This window comes from Galleria mellonella, unplaced genomic scaffold (genome assembly GCF_026898425.1).
Source record: "Galleria mellonella isolate WM207_F2 unplaced genomic scaffold, CSIRO_AGI_GalMel_v1 utg172, whole genome shotgun sequence".
NCBI classification, from domain to species: domain Eukaryota; kingdom Metazoa; phylum Arthropoda; class Insecta; order Lepidoptera; family Pyralidae; genus Galleria; species Galleria mellonella.
The window spans coordinates 2,648,568-2,674,078 of NW_026442015.1; the positions used below are offsets into that span (position 1 = coordinate 2,648,568).

Here is a 25,511-nt window from a genome sequence, read left to right on the forward strand (position 1 = left end):
GTTTGCATATAATCAATTATATTCTATCTAAATTATAGTTTATGAACGAAACTGAAAGGACACAAACTGACATCTTTGTTTGACAGACATTGTTGACATTTGATTAATCCAGCCCTTCATGTATTTTGGTCGAAAAGTCGAAATAGTATTTCGGCCCGAAAATGGCCTCTTTATTAAATATTTTGGTCCGTAAATCTGCTTTGGGTCAGACCAAGTCTTTACTGAATAACTTACCAGCAGTTTACAATGTAAAGTGAGTGTTGAACTTAATTATTTGCTCCTCATTTGTTAATTTACGTGTTCGAATTCGTTACGTAATTTTGTTTTTTGATTATGTAGGTTATTGTTTTGTCTAATTTAGGTTTACAAAATAGTTTTACATCTCTATTATATTCTTCTTTAAATACCCATTCTTAATTTGCTACATATTGTGAAGGAAGTTCCTATAAAAATAACAAGCAAACTTGGTTAGAATTAACTCTACCATACCTCTATCAAAATCCGATCAAGTCTTTATAATAAAACAGTTTCTGTCTGTTTGTAGATTTGATGTATATTACTTACTATAAGTAGTAGCCAACTCGAAAATAACAAATACACAAGAATTGTTTACTATTGATAGGCAATTATAATCTAACTATAATACTGTTGGCATATTAATATTCTTGATTATCTCATTTAGCTTAATTAAGCTTTTGGAATAGACCAATTTCATAAATTAACTCACTAGATGCAGTATTATAAATTACCTACGTGCCTTTATGTTTATTATGTTATGGTATGGCATAAACATTAGTAATCTGTTTATTTAAATAAAATAACAGTATAATTACTAGGCAATAGATGCATTTTTATGACACAATTGACACATTTCCCTGTTAACTCTGTTTTAGTGAATACCCTTAGGAAAATGGATATGTATTGCATGCAGGTGACTTAGGACCATTCCTTATTGGCTGTCTATAGGGGAAGCCTATGTTCAACAGTGGACAGATAATGACTAAGATGATGATACATTGAATAATAAATTGACTAAAGAATCTTAAATTTAGATATATATTTTTATCATAATTTCAAACTCAAGGGCCATAGAGTAGTGTCATGTCATTTATTTATTTTACCTACCTTATTGGCAGATTAACACATTTGTTGTGAGTAGTCAATTAAATTATCTACAATTTGGTACCACAGTTTGCAATCATATTATGTTTTTTTGTAAATGAAACTAAATTTTGGCCTTAAATTTGCTGCTCCTAAAATTTACCACCTTTTATTATGGATGAAGATGGCATGGTAACATTTCCTGTACTGTCAATATACACTGGTGAATCACCAGCGAGAGATGATAGGTGAGGATAAAAGCAGGTCAGTTAAATGAGTCTATTAGACCCCATTACTAACAATTTCTTTCCCACCAAATCTGCCATCTTAGCCTTCAGCAAAGCAGCCAGCTGGTAAATTTGCCACTGAGTACCTCCAAATATTACAGGATACATAGATATTAAGAGCACTCATAACTTTACCATACTGAAGTTCGACAATATTACAATTATCTGACTATTTTCAAATACAATTTTAAAGATTTCTATCTGATTATTTAAAATGTTTTCTATTGATAAACTAAAATGTTTATCATACAAAATCAATTTGCATATATTTTTTAAAATACATTTACATTAAACTTTTTGTATTTCCAGCTCACAACGCAAAGCTCATAGATGGATGCCAGATGCTGAATTTGTGAAGCAGTTTGAGGGTGCTGTGATGTATCCTGATGAAGTCACATCATTACTCAAACACCCTCCATATAACAGTAAATAATATACTTTAATAGCTTGTAATACAAATTTAAATACTCTTTATTATATTTTGACTGTTAAAGGTAGAGGTAAATTAAGGAGTTCAAAATAAGAGTTAGAACATCCTACTTTTTACTAGTATTATAATTGTGATAGTATGTAATTTTTTCTTATGCAACTTAAAATGGCAAACGAGCTATTGGTCCACCTCATGGAAAAAAACTGGAAGATTACTGTCGCCTATAGACATAAGCAATACCATGGACACAACAGAGTATACTGTTTCGCCCATGATATCTCCATTATGTTGTTGTCATGTATGTATAGTTGGTTTTTGTTACTCTTTCATGCAAAAATTGCTGTATGAATTTGAATAAAATTTGGTATAAGGATACATTACATCATAATATAGAATAAAGAATACTTTATATACTGATTCATATAACTGAAGCTATAGTAATGTAATGGACATATTGGGAACCAAACTTTACCTGATTTATTTAAATAAGAAATTTGATTCCCATTTTTAATACACAATTTCGTGAAGGTGATTGTCTTAGGAAAAGCTTCTTAATAAAAGCAATGAATTGTTTAAAAAGGTAGATGGCTATTGTTTCCCATTTGTGCAGAAGTGTATACAAATGTTATAATGGTGTTAATTTAGTATTTAATGTTTGAAGCACTTTATAAAAAAATATATAAAAGTTAGTTTATGACATCGTCATTAATATAGTCTGATTGTTTTTAGGTGTGATCACTCCAACGGCAAAACAAGTGCGTAATATGGTGTTGAACTTCGGACCGCAGCATCCCGCCGCCCACGGTGTACTTCGGTTGGTGCTTGAGCTTGATGGAGAGGTATTATAAATCCTTTAATAATAATAATAACAGTATTAGCCATATGCTCCATAGTTAGAAAATTTTTAAATATTCCCACTGAACAAAATAAAACAGGAGAACAAGTTTATATGACTATATCATTATATAATGCTTTTTCCTATATCTTAAATTAATCTTCGTTCTTCTTATTCCAGTATAGTAACCCCTTTTTGGTTATAAGCCCCCTCCAGCTTTAACTAATTATCCCTATCCTTTGCTTTTATTTCCCACTCTTTACCTATTGTAGTTATGATATCATTACTCTATCGTTTCCTGGGTCATCCTTTTCTTTTGTTTCCATTTGGATCATCTACCTTGTTGCTTCTACTGTCCATCTTTCTTCACAAATATAAATCTTTTATACACTCAAAAGAGCAATAGAACTGACCACCTATGATTGAGATACATAACTGTCTTTTATAAACATGAACAACACCATAAATATAACGATGTACTCCTTCATATTCTATGTGATAATCTCTGAAATATCTAGCACAAATTTATTTCTCAGGTAGTATCAGAAGTATAAAATTTCTACAAGTTCAGTGGTACAATCGTGATTTTTTTTATACAACTTAGAATGGCAAACAAGCTGACGGCCCACCTGATGGAAAGTGGTAACCGTCGCCTATGAACATGAGCAGTACCATGGACATAACAGAGTATACTGTTTCGCCCATGATAACCCCCATGCGTTGCCATTCCTTAGAACTTAGGTGTTATTCCTCTGTACCCAGTAAATTCACGCCATATCCCACCCTTCAAACCGAAACACAGCCATGCAAACACAACTGCTTCACGGTTGAAACACGAATGGGACGGAGGTACCCAAGCAATCGACTTTTGTACAAAGTCTCCCTCTGGTAAAAGATTGAGTAATAAACAATCAAACACCTTAACAAACTTTCACATTTATAATAATTATAATTGAATAACAGTATATTAGCAAGAAAGAACAGCTGATTAATATTCTATGATTCATACAGACCGTTCGCGCGGCGGACCCTCACATCGGGCTGCTGCACCGCGGCACAGAGAAACTTATCGAGTACAAGACGTACACACAAGCGCTGCCGTACTTCGACCGGCTCGACTACGTGTCCATGATGTGCAATGAACAGTGCTACAGTTTGGCTGTAGAGAAACTACTCAACATCGACGTCCCGCTCCGCGCCAAGTACATTAGATGTATGTTGTATTTTTTTTATATTTTTTAACAAGATTGTAACCTAAATATACTTGATGGAAAGTGATGTCACACATATACAATATCGTAGATGTCACAGATTATATTATTTCACTATGTACCACCACATCTTGCGATCTTATTTCCGCAGATTATTTATTTTAATGGTTGAAAATAGAATGGTAATTCCGGCTACTCTATCACTATATGCTAGCGGGGCACTAGTAAGGTATAATAGGTAAGAATAAAAGCAAGTCAGTTTGCTCATCATGATAAATTTGACAATGAACCATGAACCTTTGGGTGTATTGCTAACAATACTTGCTTTTCTCCCAGACTAATTATCCCATAGAGTACACTACACTAGTTATCTTTTACTTTAGAAACAATGCAAAGATGATTTTTTGCTTTACGCCAAAAAAATAGGCAAAATAGCCATACCTTTCCAGATGGTTAAAATAAATATCAGTAGAAATTCACAAAACTATTTATGAATGTCACAAGGAAAGGAAAAAACAGTTATTTGCCAGTCACAATATTCATCTGGAAGCCATTTTTGTTTATTTATTTATTATTAGACCTTATAAGTATGTAGTAAAATAATGAAAAAGTTTTACCTAGCCATTTTTGTGATAATTGTCAGGTCTGTTCGCGGAGCTGACTCGGCTGTTGAATCATATCATGGCGATCGGCACGCACGCGCTGGACGTGGGCGCGCTCACACCTTTCTTCTGGCTGTTCGAGGAGCGCGAGAAGATGATGGAGTTCTACGAGAGGGTCAGCGGCGCTAGGATGCACGCCGCATACATCAGGCCCGGAGGTGTTGCTATTGTGAGTGCACCTTTCTAAGTTACCTTTTTCTATTTTTATAATTTAATGGATAAACTCAAAAAGTATTTGACTGACTTTAAAATTTCATTCACTTATGAAAAGCTACATTATCAGCAAGTACAATAAGCTCTATATTATTTAAAAAAATTGAGAAATTTGCAAAAACTATTATAATGTAACTAAAATATAAAAAAATTACCTATTAAAGTTAATATAAAAGACTAAATTATTTTTCTAATTTACCCCTGAGAAGCTGGGGCGGATCGCTAGTATATAATAAACAATTGAATTCCACAGGACATGCCGCTAGGTTTAATGGACGACATTTATGAGTTTAGCAGCAAGTTCGCGGAGCGTATCGACGAAGTAGAAGACGTGCTGACCACTAACCGGCTCTGGGTGCAGCGCACCAAGGACATCGGGATAGTCTCGGCGCAGGACGCCCTTAATTACGGCTTCAGGTAGTTAAATAAATAAATGTAGGAAATGTTTATGTTAATATTAAATGTTTCAGAAACGAGTTTGGACGCGCTGGAATTTGTTGTCAGTAATATACGAAGCTTGCAATCAATTACTACCAGGGGTTCTCTAAAGCTTATTATACATCCCAAGAATCTCTACTCGTTCACACCTAGAGATGGTGTAAAGGAATAGGTACATGAAATTGTCAGAGTAAAACCATTTATTCTAATTTATTCTTTGGACATCATATATAACCGATTTTGATGAAACTACAAGTATGCTTAACCAGACATGGTTTGCCATGTAGGCAGTAAAAAGGTTAGAACATATTAGGATAAAAAATTTAAGGAATTAATTATAGAGGTGATACCCATATAATTTCTAATATATTTTTTTCCATGTTTTAATATATATATTTTGTTACCTATCGGCAGCGGTGTGATGCTCCGCGGGTCGGGTATCAAGTGGGACCTCCGCAAGGCGCAGCCCTACGACGCGTACCATCTGCTCGATTTCGACGTACCGATCGGTACCAATGGAGACTGCTATGACAGGTGACCTACATATTCTATAACCGTAAAGGAGTGAATGAATAATATTATTAACTTTTTCCCCGCTAGTTTGTACTATGGCCTCGCTACATCTGAATAAAATTCTCAATTTTATGAAATAAGAAAACAAATGTAATAGATCATTTATATTTATAATAAGTTTACTATTGTAATCTTTTGGAGGAAACAATAAAGAGTATCTATCTATCTATCATTTCTAAAAGGCGTATAAATATGAAACATATTTTAAATTGGACCATCAAGATGACAACTGTGTAAACCGCATCTAATTTGGTGTAGTAGTTTTTATATGATACCAAAACAAACAGACCCACAAAATTAAAAAAAATTGTTTAGTATTCCATTACTCTTATTAAGACTTTTCATAACAATCTTTTTCAAATGTCTTCAATGTATGTCAATATACAATGAAAAAATAAAATTTTATAATATTAGATATATTTACAATTAAGTTTTTAATTATGTTTCTCCAATGTCTAGGACCATAGTACAAGCTGTGCTTAGTTTAGAGCTAGATGGCGCTGTGTAATATATTCAATGTTATTTATTTCATTTAGATACTTGTGTCGTGCTGAGGAGATGCGTCAGTCACTGCGCATCATCGAACAGTGTCTCAACCAAATGCCGGCTGGGGAGATCAAGACGGATGACTCTAAACTTACACCCCCATCTAGGGAAGAGATGAAGGTAACAAATTGACAACCTACTAACATCATTTGTATAAAAAGTTGTATGAGTATATAATAATGAGGCAATTATCTTCTGAGAAAGATGGAAAGACCTTTGCTTCTACATACTACCCGCATAGTGCGCCGATTTAATTTTCTTTAGCCCTGAACTGCAGCCAACAGTGCTTCCCATGGGAGTTAATTATATTAATCTGTGAAAGTTTGAATTTTGGAGAAAAAATAATAATAAATGTTTAATTTATTTTTTAATCTACCTAAAATAACAATATTAAAATCTGAAAAATAATTATCGTGAGTCATACTGTATTGTAGTCGTGAACCGCGCTCATTAATAAGGGCTCCTATTGGGTTCCAAACTAGTCTGGTGTAGTAAAACGTGAGTAAAGCAGCACTAAGATCTCTTAAAATATGTATGCATACTAATATGTATATTAATTTACAATAAAAAGTCCTAGGGGCAGGTCAATCTTCAGTCATAAATAATAGTCAGGTTAAAATGATATATTTCTACAGACATCAATGGAGGCCCTGATCCACCACTTCAAGCTGTTCACACAAGGGTACCAAGTGCCTCCCGGATCCACCTACACTGCTGTGGAGGCGCCCAAGGGAGAGTTCGGCATCTACCTCGTGTCTGATGGCGGTTCTAAGCCCTACAGGTATATGAGATAATTTTCGGCTCTTCTCCTTCTATATTGGATAATAATATCAACATTTAACCATCAATATCTCCTCAATAATATGGACAAAACTGTACAAGTGACATAAAACATAATTCATCAGCCACGCCAATGGCTCGCCGGGATACGTACACCATAAGTACACCTATGAGCATAGTAATTATAAATATTTGCAATATCAAAGCCTCAGTCGACCGTGCCCTCCATTGTAATATTAAAATCTTATGCCAATAATTTCCCTAAATGTTACAACATTTGAACTGAAATACAATATGCAAACAAACTTCTTTACTGATGATGATTTATGGATGAGACAAAGATATAGTCTATTTCAAAAGAACTAGAAAGGTAACGCAATTTTATTGAAATGGTTACAAAAACAGTAAGTGAAATTAATAACAAATTGAAATGTTTAATCAACTGATTATTGTTTTGTATTATTCTTGGACGTCAGCGGACTGTAGATGCAGGTGACTCGGGACTGTTCCTTATGACGGTTTATGGAAAAGGCCTATGTTCACCAGCGGACAGTTAATTGCTGATATGATAACGATCAGCAAATTGATTGTTTGTATTTTTATTTATTAAAATATCGACTATTTGAAATCAACTATGCCCATATCCACATCACTACACATTTTGTATTATAGAGTCCTTCTATTAAATTTCTAATAGAATGGTAAATAAATGAAACAATGTTCTTCCAGATGTAAAATCAAGGCGCCTGGCTTCGCTCACCTTGCGGCTTTAGAGAAAATCGGTACAGGTCTAATGTTGGCCGATATCGTAGCAATTATAGGCACCCTCGACGTTGTCTTTGGTGAGATCGACCGGTAAATAATTTATTATGTGATAGTAAGAATTCGTTAGCTCTTAAGTGTATCTCACAATTGTATATTGACAGAAATTTATTTGTACCTACAGTGTGTAAGCGATATAATGGAAAAATAAACTATGTTTAGTTCAGAATTTATTTTGCTGTATATTTATTATATTTACAGTTCGCTAAATATAAGTTGGCCATCTAATAATAATAATTATATTTGATTATGCCCACATGACAGAAACACATACCACTATGATAGAAATAATATATAAAACAATTCTCTAATTCTCTCTTATCCCTTATTTTTATGGTTCATTTCACAAATGTATTAAGGTAGTAAGACTTGTATATCACGCAAACTGTAATACAATGTATACATCTAAGCAAAAGGAAGTAAACATAGCGTCAATATACCGATGGCAATATGACGAGCATAATGAAATTTAAATTTCTCACTGAATCGATGAACCTTACAAAACACCACATCTACAGTAGTCTTTAGTAACCAAAGGCAACATTAGAAATTTTGTTTTTTAATATATGTGGGTTATGGTAAAGAATTTCGCATCTAGTTTTTTGAAATTTATATTATGATATTTGTTGCCCAATAGGAGACTAAAAAGTGTAATTATGATATGCATAGATATTACAACCTACCTAAATTTTTTTATGCTGTATTCGCTATAGCGCAAAATATATATTATTTCTGAAATTTCGTTTTAAATCATTTACACGCTATACTGTATTTTTACCTACAATTATAAAGACTACTTTTAGCATTTGCTTCTAATAAAATTATTAATAGAGTCAAAATTAAAAATGCGACCCTTGTTTATAATCAACTTATAAAAATAATTATAATGAGTATTTAAGTCAATATACAACTTGTAAAAAAAAATTTTTATTTCTCTACTAATAACCCTGGTATGTATTCCTTCTATGGTGTAACTGGAAATACACTCGCTCCGCCTAATAGAGAGATGAGGACTTGAATCCCATTAGATTGAATTGTTGGATAGGAGATAAATTTTTCAACTTATTACCATATACCATATTATATCAGCTGTTTTCTGCTAAATGTAGGCCTCCTCCTATTGGGCGGTTTTGCTAGTAATTGCCACGTTTGGCAAGCGGGTTGACAAGCGCAGTTAATTCTTCAATCGCCTCTTACGGCACCCAGGAGAGAGGAAGGGGTGGCCTATTCTATGCCAAGATCACACTTCAACTTATTAATTTAAAATTTCCAAATTCAGATTCACTCTGGTAAATTTTATTCTAATTTATAACTTTAAATATTAATTACGATATACGATTGATTGTTTGATCAAAAATTTGCAATCTACATGCAAATGCTTTACAGACATGTGATTATAGATTTACTATGTATATAGAGATACCTACAAGTTATAATTGTTCATTTATATCAGGTTGTATTCCTTTAAAGCTTATTTTGTTAGTCCTTTGATTTTAAAGGCTAATGTCAGTTTATTTTTCTCTATTTGTTTTCTGTTTATCCTTTTTTTTTTTTGAGGCCTGTTATTTTTTTTTTTTTAATATTATATTCTCTTTTTTAGCGTAAATATATTATTTAAATAAAATAAACATTAGTAATTAGGAAGCAGTGAGTAAAAAATGCATATGTATAATACAATCAAACTATTATTATATCATAGCATAATTGTAAGTTAATTTTCAAATTAATTAATTTTAGTATTCTATTTTTTTTTTTTTATTTTTTGTGATAATACCACTCGTATTTAACAACAACTTTTAACATACGCAAATGGGATAATCCACTCACTAAACCAATAGAGTATTATTAAATCTTAACATACGATTTTATTTTGGGGGAAAGAGATTGTTAGTAATGGAGACTGAGAATCCCATTGCTAGCAATATACCCAACCAGGTCGACCTCCTCGCGGTTCCCCCTGGAAACTATCATGGTTAATTCCTGATGAATTCATCATGATGGGCTAACTGGCCTGTTTTCATTCTCATCTATCACCCTTCACTGGTGCTCCGCCAGCGTATCCCATTAGCGCAGACGGGGCTACCATACCATTTTCACCCATTAAAAAAAAAACTTAACATACGTATTTTGTTAATCGATATAGAGTTCTATAGTTTCCAGCATCATCTCAACAGCCTGAAATGATGACTTCTAGATGCAATCACTCAAATAACTTGAAATACAAATAGTGAAACAGTATACTTCTTTACAATATTCAAGGAATTATCCCCTAACCTCTAACCATTAAAAAGTTAAACCTTCTATTATCAGCTCATTTGAATAACTTAAGGGAATATGACAACTAATATTACGTGCCCGGGGGGAAAGTGATTGTTAGTAATGGAGACTGAGAATCCCATTGCTAGCAATATACCAAACCACATCGTTCTCCATGGAAACTATCATGGTTAATTCCTGATGAATTCATCATGATGGGCTAACTGGCCTGTTTTTATTCTCATCTATCACCCTTCACTGGTGCTCCGCCAGCGTATCCCGTTAGTGCAGACGGGGCTACCATACCATTTTCACCCATAAAAAAAAAAATTACGTGCCCATAGTATTTAAAGAATTTTTCTCTAACTCCTAAACTCAATGTTAGGAGTTATTCCTTCTATCAGCAACATTTAATGATAACTACCAAATGCAAGTATCCGCATAAGTTTTGAAAAATGTGAACCACCATATATGTTCCTATTAAATTTGGGGTTGCCCTTAATTTTCTTGGGATCCCATTATCAGATCCTGAATTGGTGACAATGGGACCACTTCAGACGTATACTCTTTCGAATACAAAACGAATTTTTAAAATCGGTCCACAATTGACTACGAAACTGGTGGATATGGATAAAAGATATACAATTGAATATATAACCTCCTCCTTTTTCAAAATCGTTTAAAAATTGTACTGATTTGGGAAATTTTTAATTCAATAAATAAAAAAAACTTGCAATACAAAAAAAAATATTTTAAAGATATGTGTCAGTTACTAATCTTTGACTAGTTTTTGATACTCGATTATCTAAATAATCGAGGATATATTCTCAAAGCAAGTAAACAGTAAGTTACATTTATTAAATTAATAAATTATTAGTATTGTTTTTTTATGTGCGTAACATTCTATGATCAATATATTAATTTTATATTGAACTTTTTTAAATAATCAAACAGGAATATTGAAAAATAAATACATAAAGTTTTTTTGCAAATACATATTATACATACAAAACACTCGAATCAAAACAGTTACGCTAGTGAATACAAACGTTTGTATTGTACAAGTAAACTCGCAACAATCAGAAATAAAGGCAGTGTTAATCTCTAGAAAACCAAGATCGTCAAATAATTTTAGATTAATAATATTTAATTACCTATATACAGTACAGACATTTAATTACCTATATACAGTACAGACATTGTAACATCTAAAGATGATGAAGTATGAACGCTTTTAATAGTGTTATAAAAAGAAATATTCGACATGGCTGTATGGCTATAAATCATTTGCCTGAACATTGAATGTTTAAGAAAAATAATTGTCATACATTGATACATGACGTTTGATGACATTTGTAAATTTGACAGCGACGCAATAAAAATAAACAGCATATTCTTTTGGGTGTTTTTACCGCTTTTTATATAAAAACAAATTTCAAAATGTTATTTTATTCATTTTTTAAGTCTTTAGTTGGTAAAGATGTTGTAGTTGAACTAAAAAACGATCTCAGCATATGCGGCACGTTACATTCTGTGGATCAATATTTAAACATAAAGTTGTCGGATATTAGCGTTATAGATTCGGATAAATATCCACATATGTTATCAGTGAAGAACTGTTTTATCCGTGGTTCTGTAGTCCGCTACGTACAACTTCCAGCTGATGAAGTGGACACTCAATTGTTACAAGATGCTGCGCGTAAAGAGGCTACCGTTTCTACAAGATAAACCTAACCTCAAACCGAGTATTGGCTCATTGATTCCGGTCACGAAAGCAGTGGTTGTAAATACTAATTATAAGTTTTGGAATAAACACTCGATGTGAATGAGTATTTTAATGTCTTATTATTTTACAATCGCCCATTTTTTGTTTAGAATTCCACCTTTTAATAAAGTTTTATACACTTATAAATAACTTTAATACGCCATCTATTATTCAGTAGCAAATTTATTAATATTTTTGTCGTCTATCCTGAGCTTCCACTACATCAGTGTTACTATATGTTAAAAAATAAAAATCTAATTGGGACTATTTTGTTAAATTTTTAAGCAAATTTAATATTTAATTTGTATTATCTGTGATAATTAGTTTGTAATATAAAAAAATAGTACATTCAATAATAATAAATGTGAGTGACCATCATAAACTACATAAGACAGACACGGCTGTTAAGAGTTATTCATTATTGCTGTAAACATTCTATAAAATCTTGAGAAATGATTCCTAAATATCAAAACATGGTATTACATAGCACAATTGCTTCTTAATTAATATATCTTATTATTGCTAACTTCAAAATCTTTGTTAAGTCCTACTATAAAATCATTGTTAAGATGTCTGTTTTATCATTCTGTTTAGTCGTTTACAATACGAATGCTATAAAAAATTATATCTTTTCCTACTTTTATCTTATTACTTAATAAACTTAATTCATCCTGATTATTCTATTTCAAAAACACTAGCCTTATTCATTAGGATAGAACCATAATTCATGGCTACAGAAATCTATTTCGTTTCCCGTTTGTTCTAAGTTTTTTTTTTTTAAGTTGGAAATGGGCTATTTCCAAATGAAAAAAACATAGTAGAAAACAATTTTTAGATTGGTAACTTTATTGGAAATTCCAAATCATTTTAACTCTATAATCGAGTCGATTCGATTTCGATTCGATGCAAGCTAGAGAGACGACAAGAAAGACGGGAAGGAAATTGGAGAAGCCGGAGAGAGAGGGTTTATTTTCTTCTCTGAGTTCTAGCTTTACTATACGATTCTGTTATGCTGTTCATTGAATGAACATATTGTTGTTATATTATTACATCTATCTATGTTTTATCATTTCTTCGAACGAAAAGCTAAAGAAATCTATCTACCTATATCTATTTCATCGCGAGTGATGCAAGGTGCCTCCATTTTATTATACGACAAATTTAATACAAATGCAATATTCTGATTTATGAACAAAAGTAGCAAACTATTAGTGTCTAACATGTGATTACAAATGTAAATATTTAATTGAATTTATCGCACAAAATGGACGTGAAAGGTTGTAATCGTGGGTGTTAGTTGATGTGACTAGTATATTATTTGGTTTTGTTTGGTGATAATCTTTGTGCATTCAATGTTTTTACTGAAGAACAGCGTTAATTATAACTACGTCGTTTGTGCTGAATATCTTCCGTCAAGCATCGTCTGTAGTTGCTGAATAAAGTAAGTTGTCTTTCTATATTTTGAATTGGGAATGTTTTGCTGAAGTTTAGTAGAGGATTTTCCAAAGTATATACTTAATTGTACCTACTTTTTTATCTATGTCTTGTTTAAAATAGCTAATATTAAAATATAAAATTTTTTACAATGGACTCTAGTAATTCTTAAAACGCTGAAATTGTTCTTAACATTATCCAATAGGTATGATTCCCTTAGGAATTCTCGTTTAAAATAATTAGTCTTTAAATTGGTAAAAGTTACGTCCACTTCGCCAATTTGAATAGTAGATTTGTATGATCAGAATACTATTTATAAAATTTCTTGTAATAACTAATTAATAAGTCCATACATGTAGATATTTCTTGTTATATTTTTTGTTTAATATTTTAATCAGTATTGTCAGGCGGTTCTTAGTTTCCTATGTTGGGCAGATAGCTTGCAGAGTACTGGTGACTCATTATAATTATAGATTTTTTTAGTAGTTGTGTACTGAAGCTTGCTTATATGATTTAGGATGGAAGTATCCTATCAGGGAATCATACAATAGGTTGTTTACATAATTTCATTCAAAATTTCCAGCCATTTAAGTGTAAGAATTCAAACATTGATACATCAAAATGACTTTGCACTAATACTACTATTACATTTACTACTACATATAATTACAGTTACATATTACTGAATCTTGCTGTTTTGTTTTGTTTTATATGTTAAGAGTGTTCATAATTTTTGCTTACCAAACTGTTTTTAATATATAAATTTTAACCATGTTAAAGAAAAAAATGAATGTTGAATGATATATAAATGAAAGAATATATAGAAATGATATAAAATGCATAAGATCCTTAATATGCAATACTCAGGGGAACCTGTGATACTATGAAAAGTAGGGTCAACAAAAAAGTCACAATTCAGTATCTATCAATATTCTGTCAGTGGTGTGACCCTTAGGAGCAGTTTTTGTAGTTGTTGAAGTTTGGGTGTATGGATAGGGGCACTATTGAAAAGCTTAAAAAACAAAATAATTTTTGAATAATGATGAAAAAATGATAACCCTCCCCTTCCCCCTTATTTACTCATTGCATAGGATTTCTTTAGAAAAGGAACTTGTATCATATGCTTTTTTTCATGCACTGCCCCATTTTCGAGTTATAGAGGCTCTAACATTTCTGGGACTTAAAAAAAACATTCAATAATTTTTTTATGTCGAAGTATTTATCTGTTTAGTTTGAACTTTGGTTCTTGGTCCATAGTGCCTCTAAGAGTATACATTATTCTACCCAATTTTCTGGCGGCAAGGGATTGTTATCAAATAGGAAGGTTAGTCCACCATTGATATCTATATAACATATCAGGTCGACTTCCACACAATTCCCTCTGAAAACCATCATAACTAATTTATGAATTCGTCATGATGGGCTAACTGATCTGCCTTTTCATCCTCACTGATGTCCCATCAGTGTTCAGGCGGCCCCCATCAGGCGGGGTTATCATTCCGCTATCATCTATTATTATATATTCCGTTTTCATCTATTAAAAAAAGCAAATTTTCTATTTAACAATTTAACTTTTTTTTATATTTCTAACTGATTATTTAAAAAGTGCTTTTCTAAGGAATTAAAACATTAATTATAGAATATATTACATACAAATCTATTCAAATCTGTTTTAGCTTAATTTCAGTAAGAATATTCTTAACTTAATCCAGGATGTAGTATATCTATGTAAATTTTAAACATCAAACATCTTTGCAAACTTATGTATATCATGTCTAAATAACTAAACAGATTTAAATGCAATTTGGCATACCGATGAATAATTTTTTTTATGGGTGAAAATGGAATAGTAACCCCGCCTGCGCTAACGGGATACGCTGGCGGAGCACTAGTGAAGGGTGATAGATGAGAATGAAAACAGACCAGTTAGCCCATTATGATGAATTCGTCAGGAATTAACCATGATAGTTTCCAGGGGGAACCGCGAGGAGGTTGACCTGGTTGGGTATATTGCTAGCAATGGGATTCTCAGTCTCCATTACTAACAATCTCTTTCCCCCCTGATGAATCATATTGACACTGGAAAGACTAAATATTAAGTGCCACTTTGGTTGATATTGAGCTATACATATATCATTATATTCAGTTTTTTCCGCATTAAAACCATTTAATATACCAACATTAAATAAATAAATATAAATACATATATTTATATAATAATATATTTTGCATATTTCAGGCACACACCTGTAGTTTACATACATATTACATACACATTCATTAGTGTAATTTATTTTTAATTAATTATAATTTCTACATTATACAAACATTAATGAATAAAATAATAATTAAAATAATTTTATTATAAATTCCTTGGTCATCAGGTAGGCAGTACGCATATATCTATATATATATATATATATAATTATTATTTTATCAAGACTTATTATAAAAGAAAAAAACAGAGCAATTGGTGACAATTTAGACAAGTCTCAAAATGATCAACCACAAAAATTGTTTTGGTTCACCTCCACATGGTTCTCCCAACTCACTTATTCACTTTCATCCTCATCTGTCATCCTTCACTGATGCCCAGCCAGCATATACCAATAGTGTAGGCGGGATTACTATACCATTTTCAACTATTAAAAAAATAGTAAAAAATAGAAAATAGAAATTGTGTAGCAATATAACTTTTGCAAAGATCCAGTACTGTATATATTCAGTTCTGTTACATGTTTTTTTTATCAATAAAGTTATATAATTTTTTTTAAACAAAAAAGAAAGTTGTGGAACACTTTTTTAATCAGTTGCTAAACATTGAAATCAAATTAATAACTACTGAATTCCTTTTGATTAAAGAAGAATAATACACAATCAAAATTGGGAATATACATATACATCTGAATATATAAATGTTATTTCTAAATAAACAATTAAAGTTAACATATTTACCTATTAATTGATACAAACAATGAGATTACACAATGGCCTATTCAGTCCCACGCTTTCGTTTTCTTTTAGGTAAATTATAGTTATAATTATTTAATTTATGTTATGTCATACTTTTGCCTTCTGTGGTGACTTGTTGTCTTTAATTAAAGAGTTACTTTCTAATGTATAATTCATTCTTTACCTTGTGACTTCTTGATGGAATCTCATTATATCAATTATATATTTTATTTATATTTGTGCTTTATTTTGCTGTCTTTATTATGTTCTATCATTTGTACAAATGATTGTTTTCAAAACATCATCTTCAGGCTCATGAATTTTATGTAAAAAAGAATTGGATGTTTTTGAATAATACAAAAATTCTCCCCATTTCCACTTTTTGAAAAAATAGTTGATATATGGTCAAAATAGATATGTCACATATTATCAAAAAATACAGAATTCAGAACCTCCTTCTTTTTGATATAGGTTAAAAAAATATCCCTTTAATAATGAAATGTAGTTAGATTTATATTGAAGTATTAGAGTCTAATCAGTTTGTATGATCATAGAAAAAGAGTAATATGTACATTATTCATCTATGGTATGTGATATAACAAATTATCCACTCACAGCCTTTTGAACTAATGTCATAAAGTCCACACTTCTACAGTGATTTCGTCCGTGATTATTATCTCGACCGTGAAGTTATCATTACCTAATAATAAAGAATACCGATGGCAATGACCTCTTATCATCAGTGGTATGCAAATAGGTCAATGACAAAAAGCCTAGAGTTAATAATTGAAACTGTATACCTATTGTCCCTCAATACTGTGATGTAGTGGCTGATACTGATACAACATTGTTATAAAAAACTGGGACGTATATCTTAAGTATGCAAGTACTCTAAGTAACAAGTCACTTGCAGTTACCTATTCAAGAATGGCTCCTAATGATGCTTGACCTTATTGATCCACGCCGATTAGTTAATGCACGGGTTGAAAATTGGTGCAGAAGGGGGGAAAGGAATTGTTACTAATTTCACGCATTAAAAAAAAATGGTTACAAACGAGAAAAAAGGACGAAACACAAAAAAAAAAACGTCTACAAAGACCTGTCGTGAAAATACGAGTTTTTTTATGAATAGTATTTAACGAGTCGATTTTCACACGATTCCTCTTGGATACCATTGTGTTTTTTTCGTAATGGATGATAATGGATTGATAACTTTGCCTGCGTTATCGATATACATTGGCTGGACACCAGTCATGGATGAAATCGGTCACGATGGTTTTTAAGGGTAACCATAAGGAGATTGACCTGATAAATATTGCTAGCAATGTTTAGTTATCCCTTCCCATTACTAACAATCCCTCCTCGCTCTTACCGTTGTAGTTAATTCATGGTGCATTCTTCATGATACGCCAAGTGATTTGACTTAATATTCGAATCTCACTGGTAAACCAATAGTGAAGAAGGAATTACCATTACTTATTCATAAAACAAAAATGGTAGATCTCTAAAGATTTACTGCCTTCTTTTTTCTATCCACACGATCGTAAGTAAAGCGCCCAAATCATACATACACGTGTCAATTACACGCTTACACAGTTTGTAAATTAGATGCGTATGTGTCGACAGGATTTTTTAAGTAATTACATCATCTTCATCTATTCTATATTTATGCATCACACATGTTGAATTTTGCCGTGTTATGTACTTGTTCAACTAGTTGTTATGACCGTGGGAATACTTTACTATCACGTAGTGTTCCGTTGCTTATAGTTATCCTAAATGCGGTATTGTTTAAGCACTTTATTTGTTTGTTTGTTTGTTTGTTTATATGTTATAAGCTTTATTGTATAATCATCTTCCTGTCATTATTCCTATATTTGGGGTCAGCGTAATATGTTTTCATTCATATTACACAAGTATTAAGCTTTTGATTTTAAGATTGACTAACCGTCTTCCTGACGTCAATCCTCCTTTGGGATGCATTTAATGATGGTATCCGCCACTACTGTATGGAGAAAAGGATTGAAGAGAAAGGAGAACAACTTTTTGTTCTCCTTTTTCTTCAATCCTTTCCTCCATACAGTACTTAAAAAGTTGTTAAAAATATATTGATATTTTTTTTTTTTATTTATTCTATTTTTCTAAGTGACTTCCAAAAATGGAATCTCAAATTTCCATTCATCTAATTTATTTTCGTGGTTACGTTAAGCGACTACGTCGCGAAATCTGAACCTATTTTCACAATTACTGTTGCAATCGATAGATTATTCTCCCGTATTGGTTCCATATTAATTGGGACATAAAATTCTACTAACAATAAATAATTGGTCTTTCATAATTTTGCTCCTCATTATCTTAAGTCTTATAGAATTTACACTATAGTGAGAAATAGTTTGTTAACAGTGAAACAGAATTTATGGATGAATTACTAATAAAAAAATTTGAAATAAATCATTGCAATAATTTTTGAATTTATTTGTGAAAAAATTTTATTATTGTCATCTGTTTTTAAACAACAAAAAGATTTTATGGCAGCGGTGGGATTCGAACCCACGCCATTTCTGACTGGTGCCTAAAACCAGCGCCTTAGACCGCTCGGCCACGCTACCTTTTGGTGGGGCGTCTGAAATTAGCATACACTATGGTAGTAATAAAAATTATTACAGTGCTTTTAATTATTCTATTAAAGTAATAAACAAGGAATACAATAGAAAAAATTTAACGGCTATGTTTTTTCTAAGTAATTAATTTTGACTTGAAAAAATTCAAACAAAAGATAATAATAGTATAATATATAATGTATAAAACATTTTAGTAATTAATAAAATTGTAACTAGACGATCTCTTTACATGGGACATATTTAAGAAAAAAATCATAAGAGGTGTCTTAAGTAGATGCCATAATAATAATTTTAGAAATTTTGTGTTTGTATGTTTAATCCGGTATCATGCAAAAACAACTGCGCCAAAATGGATGCGGTTTTCACAATTGTATTTCTAAAGGTCTAACTTAAAAAATGTTATATGTTTTATCTTGATACGTTATCTAGAAGAGGTCTATTTCATTGTTTTTTTTTTCTGAAATCGACGCGTACGAAGTAACGAACAAAAAGCTAGTAGCTCTCTGTGTGACCAATCAGTCTATCTCAACGGAATAAATTATTGGGACTTCTGTTTTCTGAGAAACCTTTATGAAAATTACCAAGAATATAGAAAAATTGAATGTCAAAAGCTTTTTATTTTTACATATGTAGGCATATGTAGAGATAAGCTAGGACGAACGGATTTTCTCGTCAGATTTTGTAAGGGAATAGTTTGCTCATCACACACAGCGTGCGTTGGACTAGAGTCCTAAGTTTGATTCTTGATTTATTATAGTTTAAACAATTTTGATGTGACTTTTTTTCGATATTGGTAATTTGAAAGTAGGATGGATTGATTATGATGGAATAATATTAAACAATAATATAATATTTTTTTGCTATTTTTTTATTTTATATTTTGATGATATTTATATAATACAATATTATATATAGTTACATACATAAATAGACAAGATCGAATTGGCTTTGTGGTTTATTTTCTCGACTCATAAAGCTCTAAGTTCGAATCTGGACGTCACTAACCCCCTTAATCGTAAACTGAAAATTGAAAACATGAGATACAAAACAGTTCAATAACTAAAATAGGTTTATGAGATGTTTGACGTTTTTATGAAGAAGAGGGTAAAACTATGTGTCTATTTAAATGCCCGACAAGTTCTAGCGATGCATTGGATACAAATATGCCTCGGCAAACGGCGGGCACTCTCGTATAGCAGTCGAGTAATAAGAGTAAATTTCAAAGTTAAAAACTACCGACCCAATTTAATATTTATAGCGTCAATAGTTCCACCTCGGAAATGATGAGTCAGTTTAGACTCGTTTCTGGTGCATTGCTGATTTTGAACGAATGCAGTTCGTATGAAAACAGCGGGATAAATTTGGACGCAAAGAATTGCAGTCAAATAAAAGATCTATTCTTACCAAATACATTCGATTTTATTCCAATTTGATTGCCTTAATTTAATAGTTATCACGTTGTACATATTCGAAATGAACGTATTCTGTTTGGCCTTTTTTATTGTTATGGAGGTAAACGAGCAGACGGTTTACCTGATGGGAAATGGCTACTGTCGCCCATTAACACTTGCAACAGGAGGGAAGCTGCCTACGTATTGCCGGCCTTTTAAAATTTTGTAGGCACGTTTTTTCGAAAACCTGTATTATATTGTAAGGCGAAAACTGCAGAAGGGAGTTCATTGCACAACTCAAATGCACAAGATAGAGACGAACGGTATGCACGAATAGTGGTAGTGCGCTACGCTCCTACTAAATATCGATGAGCTCTATCACTATGGCGAGAGGTATGGTGGTATAAGGGTGATGAAGGCATCAGGAAAATTGTTTTTATAATCAGTAGGGTTCGGTCTCATATTAGTTTTGTTTTGCTATTTTTAATTTTAAAGCTTCTTTTAAAGACTGCATTGCGTTTGCACCGTTTACGTGAGGTGTAATTTGCACCTGTCTAAACATTATAAGTAATTGAAGATTTATTACAAGTGCGAATAGCTTTCTTACGATTTTATTATAATTTTAGTAAGTACTAAGTTGGTTTGTTGCGGTTTTATTACAATTTTAATATGTACAAAGTGCAATGGCTTTGTTACGAGATTATCGTAATTTTTGTAAGTATAAATGTCGTTGTAAAGATATTATTAAAACCCTTACTAATATTATAAAAGTAAAATTAAGTTTGTTTATTGTTAGCGCACTAATGGCTTATTCAAGTTTCAATTTATACCACTGAGGTGGCGTCTTTTTATTTCATACAATATATTCCGGTTGAATTATGGACGAATTTGCGGGTAAAAACTAGTTTTATATAAATTTATATTTATTCATCTATTTATACACTTGTAGACTTAACAAACGCCCTCTTGGTTCGTAGGGCGTAGACGGTCATTATTTGTTTATTTTGAAGCCTCGCCGCTATGATTGAGTGTTGAGTTAAGAGGCAGGCCGTCGCGCCGTCTGCGATAAGGATTTACGATCAATACTATTCGGTGCACGTGTACTTAACATACAAACCGAGGTAGTTATAATTTACTTGTGATATCGACGGTTAATCCACCAATATCTCCTCATCACAGAAGAAATTCAAAATTTATTCCATATATTATAAAGCTAAAACGTAAAGTAGTTGATTTTAAGATAAACTAATAATATATTGATGTAAATATTATTTCATTGTGTAACATGGAAAAGAAGGTATAGTGTTACAAAAATTCAACAAATACTTTGTAAATTGACGATTTAAAAGTGCTTGGAAATAAGGTTAATTGAATAAAGATGATTTGAATTTAAATGTCAGTTAACTGATATCGGTGGCTTAATATCGATTTATCAATTAAGCGTGGAAAAGGAGAAGGTTGCCATTAGGTGTATTTTTTTTTTATATTTTTGGTGTAGATGGAATACTTATTAATTCAATTTCTTTATTTTTGACATAGTTGCGATTTGCTATTTTTCTTTCTTCATTGTTTGTTAATTAATTACTAAAATAATTTGTAGGATAGTCGATTTAAGGAAGAAAAATAATATCCATTATAATATTGATATTGCCGTGTAGTCTCGGCGTAGAATAGGGTATCCCTTTCTTTCGCGTGGGTATCGTAAGAGCCAACTAAGGGAGGGCGAGTGATAGGCAGCAGCGTCTCTCTTAAAATATCTCTAAAGCCTGACTGTGGTTGCCAACCGGCTTGCCAAGCGTGGCAACTACTGGCTAAACCCCTCCCCCCCAAGGGGAGGCTTATCTTCAGCATTGGACAGTTAAAGGCTGATATGATGATGATGATGAATACTAATATGATACTACATGTTTAAAACAATTTGTTTGTACTTTGTTTAACATGTATGGGGGTTTTAAAAGGACCGTAATAAGGTTTCCTTATGGATCAATAACGCGCATGTGACGTCCCTGGTATACAATCGTCCATAGGCTACGGTAACCGTATACCATCATCATCATCAGACGGGGTGTATGCCCGTTGGCCATCATAGTAGTATTAATTTTTTTTTTTTTTTTTACAACACAGGGGGCAAACGAGCATGCGGCTCACCTGATGGTAAGTGACTACCGCCGCCCATGATCACCCACAACACCAGCGGCATTGCAGGTGTGCTGCCGGCCAAATAATAAAATAATTAAAGATTGTGTTCCATAATAAAACTGATTTTTGAAATGTGAAAAAAAATAGTTATTTTGATGTAAAAACTAAACTACAGAACTGATTTTAAATAACTATGGGATCAGTCTGTAAGTACATCTTTTCAGATAAAGAATTTTCAAAATCGGTTTAGAACTGACTGAGTTATATGGTAACAAATATAAAAAAAATACAACCGATTTGGGAACCTCCTTCTTTTTGAAGTCGGTTGAAAAGATTTTATTTCCAAAATTGTTCCAATCGAGAATCGGACCTGCGACCTTGTACACGTAAATGTGTCGTGTGATCGTGTCTATCACGCGCTACGGAGGTCGGTCTGTCTGACTATCGCATCTGACTAACAGTTTAACATATTCACATATTCATATCACCAGAATACTGTGGTGACATCACTAGCTGTTTAAATCGTTAATAAAATATCTTGTTTTACATTGTATCTTAGTCATGCATTAATATTTTAAAGCTACGTCAAACTAGTTAATTTCGACAGTACAATTAAATCTCAATTCGATACTATTTCTGATTTGTTATTAGTAAAGAGTAGTAATAGTTACAAATTACTTAGCGGTATGCTCGGAGTCTCCTTGCGTGATAGAAACGAGGATATTCGCAAAAGAACCAAAGTAACCGACATAGCCCGAAGGGTGGTGACACACATGAGGGAAAGATCTGCTGAAGCAAACTGAAGTGGCAATGGGCTGGTCTATGTTACCAGCCCATTGCCACTTCAGCTTGCTTATCTTTGAATCTGGGCCTAAAATTTAAAAAAAATATTATAAAAATAGATCTTTACCTATTGATTACAGGAAAATCTATAAGGTCTCTGGTATTTAAAGGAATGTTGTCGGTTTTTTTTTAATATTACTATTAGGATGTAGTTGCCATCACAGTTCTGACTTGCAACAGCAGAGGCAACGCTATAAAATACTTGCGGGCAAAACTGTATAAAAAAGTTTGTTAAAAAGCGATAAATTCACGATAAAACGCAATAAACTGGTCCACGACAACTGCAACAACTCGTGCAGCAAATAGGAATTCCGCCGGCCACTGTGTTAGTTGCTGTTCTGCTTTTAAAAAGTTAGCCTTAGGGTTGTCGACTTACTTAATCACGTTTTTAACCCTGGTACCAAAGGGGATAATGAATTGTTAAAAATGGGGATTAGTAGCCCCATTGTTAGCAATGTACCATGTCAGGTCGACCTACTCGCAGTTCCCTCTGGAAACTGTCGTGTTCTATTCCAAGTGAATCCATCACGATAGGCTAACTGACCTGACTTTTCATTGTAATCTATCATTCCTCACTGGTGCTCCGCCAGCGTATACTGTTAGTGCAGGCGAGGTTACCATTCCATTATCATCCATTAAAAAAAACCCTGGTACTTATATTTATTATCTACTATTACCTTATATTTATTATCTGTGACTTTACCATTCAACTCAGTAAGTATATATTTTTAATGCATATTTATATTTGTTTAATAATAAAACTAATAAAATAAGTATTTAACTTTTTTTAACAATAGAGAAAATTAACAATTTGATTGAATCTAAAAAAAAGTAGATTGAATACTTTTTATTGTTCCTCTCAAAGGATGATACAGTTATATAACAATATGTACACAAAAACATTATTACAAGAAGCTACCTAAAGAGACAATGTTACTTTTTGCAATTTAATTTTGGCCTTAGATTGATTCCTCACATACAATTTTTTTTTTTATAGATGAAAATGAAATTTAACTCTGTCTGCACCATCGATATACGCTAGCAGAACATCAGTGATAGATGATAGGTAGTGAAGAAAGCGAGTCAGTTGACTTATTGTGAAAACATCAATAAGAAATACTCATACTAGTTTCCAAGGGAAACCACGGAAGGTAAACCCCTTTCCCGTCTCACGCACAATTATTATCATCAGTACAATTATTACATATTGCATGTAATAACATTCCTCTTTGGTTCCGTTACGTTTGCTTCACAGCGGAGATGAAGCTACGCGTATTCCACACGAGCTCGACTCGTATGCAAACACAGTTTAATATTCAACCGGTATGTACTACGCTTGTGCGTTGAATATTTTACAATAGTGTTACGGTGTTTGTAGTATTAACATGTCGGTATACCGTAAGATTAGATTAAAAATAGACGATTATTTAATACTCAATTTTGTTTTTTATACGTATTAAAACTTATCGTGTCTTTGTAACCGACATGCAAAACAAGATACTTAATTGGCCTATATTTTTTTTATATGTTACGATATTTTTTTTATACAACTTAGAATAACAACAAAGCTGATGACCCACCTGATGGAAAGTGGTAACTATCGCTTATAGATATGAACAGTACCATGGACTTAATAGAATATACTGTTTTACCCATGATACCCTCCCATGCGGTGCCATTTTTGAGGACTAAGGTGTTATTCCTCTGTACCCTGTAAATTCACTGCCATATACCACCTTTCAAACCGAAACAGCCATGCAAACTGATTCACGGTAGAAACACGAATGGTACAGAGGTACCCAAGTAAACGACTTTTGTACAGTCTCTCTCTGGTTATTTTTTTTTTTAATACGTCTATATATAATTTATAGGGCCGAAGAAAACCTAAAAAGATATGGACGGACTGTGTGAAAAATGGTATGGCTAGAATGAGAGTGAACACGAAAATGTCTGCGAATAGAAAAGAATGGAAGAGAAAAACAGTACGCCAACCCTAAATAATAATTGAGATATGGCTATAAAGAAAATACAATGATGATTTTCAATAATTCTCAACCAACTTTGTTTATTTTTGTAATTGACAATGTATCTTTCTTCTTCCGTGTTAGTCTCATAATAATTGAAATCTAGCAAATGAGCCATTTCCTAATATAACAGTCTTCTCTTCCTATCCCAAAGAATTAACCCTTTATTCATAAAAATGTCAAACCTC

General features: G+C 32.3%; 3 protein-coding genes and 1 non-coding gene across 5 annotated transcripts in view; 3 read left to right on the forward strand and 1 right to left on the reverse strand.

Annotated features, from left to right (window-relative positions):
* Positions 1–92: 92 nt before the first annotated feature.
* LOC113514190 (NADH-ubiquinone oxidoreductase 49 kDa subunit) lies at positions 93–8,071 on the forward strand. The gene is made up of 10 exons (XM_026898186.3): positions 93–253; positions 1,698–1,813; positions 2,548–2,657; positions 3,665–3,866; positions 4,508–4,695; positions 4,993–5,156; positions 5,592–5,711; positions 6,287–6,416; positions 6,932–7,077; positions 7,806–8,071. Exons 1-10 carry the CDS (start codon positions 162–164, stop codon positions 7,933–7,935), a joined length of 1,398 nt encoding a protein of 465 aa, XP_026753987.1. The 5' UTR covers positions 93–161; the 3' UTR covers positions 7,936–8,071.
* Positions 8,072–11,493: 3,422 nt separating this feature from the next.
* On the forward strand, positions 11,494–11,986 carry LOC113510990 (U6 snRNA-associated Sm-like protein LSm2). The gene has a single exon (XM_026894539.3). The coding sequence runs from the start codon at positions 11,595–11,597 to the stop codon at positions 11,880–11,882; it is 288 nt and encodes a 95-aa protein (XP_026750340.1). The 5' UTR covers positions 11,494–11,594; the 3' UTR covers positions 11,883–11,986.
* Positions 11,987–12,814: 828 nt separating this feature from the next.
* The window catches only part of LOC113515921 (ankyrin repeat domain-containing protein 50), a 75,494-nt gene continuing 62,797 nt past the window's right edge, over positions 12,815–25,511 (forward strand). Inside the window, exon 1 of one of the 2 annotated variants that reach the window (XM_052892985.1) lies at positions 12,815–13,360. The gene's annotated coding sequence lies outside the window, so the exon portion shown is untranslated. The remainder of the gene's footprint in view (positions 13,361–25,511) is intronic. The other variant, XM_052892986.1, reaches the window with a different exon arrangement.
* On the reverse strand, positions 18,835–18,914 carry Trnal-uag (transfer RNA leucine (anticodon UAG)). The gene has a single exon. It is a non-coding gene; the product is annotated as a tRNA-Leu (tRNA).